We start from the raw sequence: 7,500 nt of genomic DNA on the forward strand, positions 1-7,500 counted from the left end.
TCTCTCTCTCTCTCTCTCTCTCTCTCTCTCTCTCTCTCTCTCTCTCTCTCTCTCTCTCTCTCTCTCTTTAATTGAAGTACAAAGCAATTTCACTTCAGAATCATTAATTTCGATATTGCGTACTCTCTCTCTCTCTCTCTCTCTCTCTCTCTCTCTCTCTCTCTCTCTCTCTCTCTCTCTCTCTCTCTCTCTCGGTAATGGCTTGACAATCTGATTTCCTCCCAACCTGTTATTCTCGTCATTAGCAATCTCTCTCTCTCTCTCTCTCTCTCTCTCTCTCTCTCTCTCTCTCTCTCTCTCTCCGTTTATTTTTTTCTCATTTTTTCTTTCTTCTACTTCCACTTTCAATTTTTCTTTCTTTCTTTTTCTCTTCATTCATCCATTATTTTCTTTGTTCTGTATTTTTCTTTCTTTTTCTAACTATATATTTATTATTATTACGACTACTCTCTCTCTCTCTCTCTCTCTCTCTCTCTCTCTCTCTCTCTCTCTCTCTCTCTCTCGGTTCAGGTGACGCAATTTTGCCTCGATGGTTAACCGCGTGGAAAGAAGAAGAGGAGAAGGAGGAGGAGGAGGAGGAGGAGGAAGAAGAGGGTAGTGTTGACATCTCTACCTTCACCAGCCTATTATTATTATTATTATTATTGTTGTTGTTGTCAATATTTCTACTTTCCCCTTCTCCTCCTCTTCCTCCTTCACCACCACCATCATCATCATCATCATCATCACCATTTTTGGAGGAAAGACAAAGGTGGTGATGGTGGTGGTGGGTCTCTCCTTCTCTCCTTCTTTTTTTTTTTATTTATAAGTAACTTCATTTTTTTTTCATTATCTTCTTTCCTTATTCACTATGCCTCCTCATCCTTCTTCTTCCTTCTTCCTCTTCCTCTTCTTCTTCCTAATCCTCTTTATCACAGGCCTTTCTTTTTCTCTCCTCCTCCTCCTCCTCATCTTCCTTTTATGTTAACTTTCTTCCTCCTCCTCTTCCTCTTCCTAATCCTCTTTTTCATGGGGACGTTTTTTTCCTCTTCCTTTTCACCCTCCTCCTCCTCCTCCTCATCTTCCTTTTATGTTAACTTTCTTCCTCCTCCTCTTCCTCATCCTCTCTTTGACGGGCACTTTTTTTCCTCTCTTCCTTTTCATCCTCCTCCTCTTCCTCCTCCTCCTCATCTTCCTTTTATGTTAACTTTCTTCCTCTTCCTCCTCTTCTTCCTCTTCCTAATCCTCTTTTACATGGGCACGTTTTTTTCCTCTCTTCCTTTTCATCCTCCTCCTCCTCTTCCTCCTCCTCCTCCTCCTCCTCTTCCTTCGGGCACTCACCTCATGTTTTCTGCTTGAAGGCACTGCTCAGGCCTATGTATGTCTGTATTTATGTATGTACACGTACACACTTAACCGTGCACACACGCACACGAAAGTAAAAACGCACACACCATATAGTTACACACACAACGGGTAGTGTATGTATATGTGTGTGTTTGAGTGCGGAACAGACACACGTACACACAAGTCCACGCTTCAGGATGTACTATGTGCGTGTGGATGTGTGTGCGTGAGAGGCGGAACACACACAGAGAGAGACACACACGTCCTCCCACGCCCGAGGTTGAGTCACGACTGAGGGCGGGAAGGAAGGGAAGGCAAGGTGCGTAAGGGGAAAGAGGTAAGACTTATACATGGGTCCACCGCTTCCTCCTCCTCCTCCTCCTCTCCCTTCCCTTCATCTCCCTTGCATCTCTCTCTCTCTCTCTCTCTCTCTCTCTCTCTCTCTCTCTCTCTCTCTCTCTCTCTCTCTCTCTCTCTCTCTCTCTCTCTCTCTCCTTCCTCACCAACGTTGTACTGCGAGAATGGAATAAGCTTCCCCCCTTAACCCTTAAAGTAGATCAGTGCAACACGATTGACTCCTTTAAAAACAAGCTCGACCGACCCTTCCTTCAACTTAATATATATACTACAATTTACTTTTTTACTACTTTAATCTTTACTAATGTAGAAATGCAAAGTTTTGGTGGTCTAAGTGTCTATGTAAATCTATCTACATCTTTCCTCCTCTTCATCTTCCTCTTCTTTCCTCCTCAAAAGAATACTGTCTTCCCTCTCTCTAGTTCTTTCCTCCCCTTCCTCTTCTCTCTCCTCCTCCTCCGCCTCATAAGAATACTGTTTCTCCCCTCTCTAGCTCTTCCCTCCCCTTCCTCTTCCTCTTCTTACTGTCTCTCCCCTCTCTACCTCTGCTCTCCTCTTTCCTCTCTCCTCCCCATTCACATAACATCTCTCCCCTCCTCCTCCTCCTCCTCTTCATCTGATCTCCCTTCTTCCTCTCCCTTTTCTCTCCTCTCTCCCCTGCGTTTAAACTCCCCGTCACTTCCCTTCTCCTCCCCTCTCCCCTCCCCCTTTAAAGCGTGGGAAAAGCACCCCGCCCTTTCACGCTAAATAGAGACAGACAAACAGACACACAAACACACACACACACACGGCACGCCCACCTCCTCCTCCACTAGTCTCCTTCATCTCCACTTCTTCCTCCTCCTCCTCCTCCTCTTCCAGCATCTCCATTTGTTCCACCTCTTCCTCCTCCTCCTCCTCCTCCTCCATATTTTTCACCAGACCATATATCCTTAATCTCCTCCTCCTCCTCCTTCATTTCCTCCCACACCAGACACTACTTCCTTTCCTCTCCATTTTTTCCTTCCACCTCCTCCTCCAACATATACTACTACTACTACTACTACTACTACAAGATTCTTCACCTACCTTGTCCGTCTCAGAGCTCAGCAATCCGCCAGTGTCTCAGAGGCTGTTGTATATGCGGGAGAACCGACACAGAACCTACAATGGAGAAAATTAACACAAGATTAGGAAGATGAGTGGAAGGAATACAAGAAGATACCCACACACCCACAGGAACACGCCCACAGCCACAGAAACACACCCACAGCAACACATAGGAACACACCCACAGCCACAGCACCCACCCACAGGAACACATCCACACACCAACAGCCACAGCATAGATAAAGAAGAAATGGGAGAAAGCGTTGCCAGATAAGAAGAAATGGAAGAAAATAGTACAAGAAAATAAGGAAAAAGAAAGAAAACAATTCAAGATTAAAAAAGAAACTGGAAAAATAAAAATAAATAAGAAAAAATGAAAAAAAAGTACATAGAAGAGAGAGAGAGAGAGAGAGAGACACCCACCCCAAATATAGGCTCTTCATACCCAAAACCCGTCAATATCTCTCTCCTACTAAGCGCTTCCCTATCCCAGGCACTCTCTTGTCAGGCCAGCAGGGGAGGCATAGCTAATGGGGTAAGTGTGTGTGTGTGTGTGTGTGTGTGTGTGTGTGTGTGTTATCATATGGTGAGGGGGAACCAATGTAAACTTAGCCTGGTTCTCTCTCTCTCTCTCTCTCTCTCTCTCTCTCTCTCTCTCTCTCTCTCTCTCTCTCTCTCTCTCTCTCTCTCTCTCTCTCTCTCTCTCAATGTATAACTCGTGTGTGCTGTCGTTTCAGTGAGGTTTTGCTTTCTTTGATGTGTGTGTGTGTGTGTGTGTGTGTGTTACCTAGGAGAAGGAGGGAGGAGGAGGAAGGAGAAGGAGATGGAGGAGGAGGAGGAGAAGGAAGAAGAAGAGGTGGAACAAATGGAGATACTGGAAGAAGAGGAGGAGGAGGAGGAGGAAGAGGAGGAGGAAGAGGAAAAAAGGGAGAAGGGAATGCCTCAGAATATAACCCTTATCCTCCCTTCCTCTTCCTCTTCCTCTTCTTCCTCATAACAATATTTGGATAAGAAGTGTCGAGAAAGGAAAAATTACGACACCAACATGGAGATCAACTTACAATCTGATTTCCCTTCTAACAACACTGAATGCCTTCCCTGGAAAACACCTAAGTTGGTATCATATGGCTAGATGGTTTCGGCTCTTACATAAACTATTTCCAAAGGCCAAACTATTTCCAAAGGCCAAACAGGAGATCAGTCAGGCTGTCATGGGTATTATTTCAGGCTTACGGTACAGAGGAAGGGTCACACTACCACTAGGGCCATAAAACTAGCACCCCTGGAAATGCCCACAACTCCCACGAAAGCCTTGTCAAATATGTGTTCTTGGGCAGGGAAATCTTTAGTAATGCAACTCCTGGTATATGTATTTTTTTCCCCTATACAGCTTTGGCCCATGGTTGTGTTATGGGGTTGCTGGTTTGGGGTTTGGCTCGGAGTTTAACCCCATTGACTGTGGATTTCCTACAAGAAGACATCACCAAGCTACAGGAATGGAACAAAAAGTGGTTGCTACAATTCAATGAGGAAAAATGTTAAGTCCTGCACTTTGGGAGGGGATATCCAGCATACCAGTACCACATGGGAAACACTCCACTATCCATCACAGAGGCAGAGAAAGACCTGGGACTATATGTTATCAAGTTACCAGTGAAGGGATATCCAGCATACCAATACCACACGGGAAACACTCCACTATCCAACACAGAGGCAGAGAAAGACCTGGGAGTGTATGTTACCAGGCTACCAGTGAAGGGATATCCAGCATACCAATACCACATGGGAAACACTCCACTATCCAACACAGAGGCAGAGAAAGACCTGGGAGTATATGTTACCAGGCTACCAGTGAAGGGATATCCAGCATACCAACACCACACGGGAAACACTCCACTATCCAACACAGAGGCAGAGAAAGACCCGGGACTATATGATACCAGGCTGCCAGTGAAGGCCAAATCCATGCCCCCCCCTTATAATCAGACTCCTAACGGACATCCTCGGACATCCTGCAACTCCATATTGCCACATCCTCAGGAAATAGTTATAAGGTAAGATAAACAGAGATAAGGATGTGTCAGGAAAACAGTGTCATATTCTGTGATGTGATGGGTGTGATACTAGATAAATACCTAAGCTTAAAGAGTTAGGAAGATAAATTGGAAAAAATACAAGATAAGAAAATAAATGAAAATGAAATGGAAAAACTACGAATGATGAAAAAAAATGGAAAAAACAACACTAGGAAAGACTGGACGAAAATACACTAGAAATAATAATAGGAAAATACATAAAAAAAGAAGAAAAGGAGGAAAATAACACAAGAAAAATACAAATCAACTGTACCGGTCCTCTCATTTATCAACATCATGCACTCACCCTGGGCTTCCTACACCTAAAAAATAAAAAATAAATAACTTCCACATTCTTAACCCAGTAGCTGTGGGGATCATGTTTCTTAAAGGCCCCTCTAAACGAGAAAAATGAGAAAAAATCATCACTCATGCAAACCATTTAATAATATATATCAATGCATTTGTGATCAGTTTATGCATCATCTATTTTTGGGGGGTTTATATCATGGGAAAAATTTGGCCCGTCGCTGGTACACGGTAAAGCCACAAATTTGGCCCATCGCTGCTACCGCGTTAAACATATCGAACTCCCACTTCGACTATTTCCTGAGACCACCGAGAGGATTAACCAGGTTTCCACGAGTGATTTTCCCGTTCAAGGTGCAGAGGCTGTGTAGAGCTGTCACAGGGATCACAAAATAGTCCGTGAAAAGCCCAGGAACTTCTACGAGAGGCTTTTCAAACAGGCGAACTGAGGCGACGATACATTTAACCCGGTAGCAGCGACGGGACAAACTTGTGGCATTACTGTGTACCAGCGACAGGCCAAATTTTTGCCATGGTATAAACCCCCAAAATAGATGATGCATAAACTGATCACAAATGCGTTGTTATAGGTATATTATGAAATGGTTTGCATGAGTGATGATTTTTCCTCATTTTTCTCACTTAGAGGGAAGGGCCTTTAAGAAACATGATCCCCGCAGCTACCAGTTTAAGAGTACGGGTTGAAGCCATAAGTGTACTGCTGACCAGGGACATTGACACAGCACACAGCATAACAGCCTCACCAGTACCACAAGGGAACTATGTGACTAGCTGAGCCTGCATGTAACAGCAACGCAGCAACACAGACACACATTAAACCCTTACGAATGTGCCACAGCAGCCTCACAGGGATGTAAAGAGCAGCCTGATTGCAACACAGGTTATATCACAACACAAGAACGCATCCACACAGCCCCACAGCCAAATGGGACACACTAACACCTCAGGAATGTCCCCAAACAGCCCCCACACAGCACACAGACACAGCAACACACCCACACAGCCAAACAGGACACACTAACACCTCAGGAATGTCCCCAAACAGCCCCCACACAGCACACAGATACAGCAACACACCCACACAGCCAAACAGGACACACTAACACCTCAGGAATGTCATCAAACAGCCCCCACACAGCACACAGATACAGCAACACACCCACACAGCCAAACAGGACACACTAACACCTCAGGAATGTCCCAAAACAGCCCCACAGCGAAACAAAACACACTAGCCCCTCAGGAATGTGCCCCAAGCAGCAATATGCCCACAGCTACGCCCACAGACACAGCAGTGCGCCCACAGCCACAGCAACACACCCACACAGCCAAACGGGACACACTAACACCTCAGGAATGTGCCCCAAACAGACCCATTACAGCAATACGCCCATAGACTCAGCAATACGCCCACAGCCACAGCAGCACGCCCACACAGACTCTACAGCCACAGCACCACGCCCACAGACTCTACAGCCACAGCAGCACGCCCACGGACTCTACAGCCACAGCAAAACACGCCCACAGCCTTACGGAACACACTAACATCTCAGGAATGTGCCCCAAACCGCCCACACTCACAGCCACGCCCACAAACACAGCACCACGCCCACAGCACCAAGCGCACGCCCACAGCCACGCCCACGGACCTTCACGCCCATTTGACACTTGAAGACCCACTTAAGATGCTACGCCCCCAGATGACCCCCCCGCCGGCCCCCTCCCACCCTGTTTTAGCCCCCCCTGCCGCCCCTCAGCATACCTCAGCATAGAAGGACAGGGTGGAGGGAGGTATCGCGCCCCTGTCAGCCTCCAGGAAGGTAAACAAGGCAAGGGATGGCGGCGAGGAGGACCGAGAGGGACAACTACCAAGACCAAGATCAAGACCAACACGTGAACGTCGCCAACTCAGGAGCAATATTGTCGTACTGAAGTGTTTTTACATAGTGTAAGGAATTGTCGTATTATAAGGCCACAAAAAAGTATACAAAAGTGATGTAATAATATTCGAGGTACAACTTTTATTTAATTTCTAACTCCTGCAAGCCAAACGGATTAAATAACACTTACACTTAAGTACACTTATAAGTACACCTAAGTACGTTTCGCAGACCAGTCGAATGGAAAAAGTTTGGAAAGTTTCGTTCAGTCGGCGCAACATCTGTGGTCATATGCCGGAGAGGGACAGAAGGGGAAGGAATTACAGGAGAAGGGAACAGACCCCAGGAGACGGGACACAACCCCCGATTATACGGTACCCATTCACTGCTGGGTGGACAGGGGCGTAGAGTATCGGAAAAGCCGCCCAACTTTTTCCACCCCG

At 46.0% G+C, this 7,500-nt stretch overlaps 1 protein-coding gene across 3 annotated transcripts in view; it reads right to left on the reverse strand.

Moving 5' to 3' along the window:
* LOC126980567 (ras-related protein Ral-a-like) overlaps positions 1-1,623 on the reverse strand; it is a 25,300-nt gene extending 23,677 nt beyond the window's left edge. For 2 of the 3 annotated variants that reach the window (XR_007733366.1, XM_050830640.1), the window contains exon 1: positions 1,321-1,623. Coding sequence is in view for 2 of the 3 variants with exons in the window: in XM_050830640.1 (XP_050686597.1) it covers positions 1,321-1,325 (5 nt within the window). In the remaining variant the exon portion in view is untranslated. The remainder of the gene's footprint in view (positions 1-1,320) is intronic. The other variant, XM_050830641.1, reaches the window with a different exon arrangement.
* Between the last annotated feature and the right edge of the window lie 5,877 nt (positions 1,624-7,500).

Source organism: Eriocheir sinensis, chromosome 44, assembly GCF_024679095.1.
Source record: "Eriocheir sinensis breed Jianghai 21 chromosome 44, ASM2467909v1, whole genome shotgun sequence".
NCBI classification, from domain to species: domain Eukaryota; kingdom Metazoa; phylum Arthropoda; class Malacostraca; order Decapoda; family Varunidae; genus Eriocheir; species Eriocheir sinensis.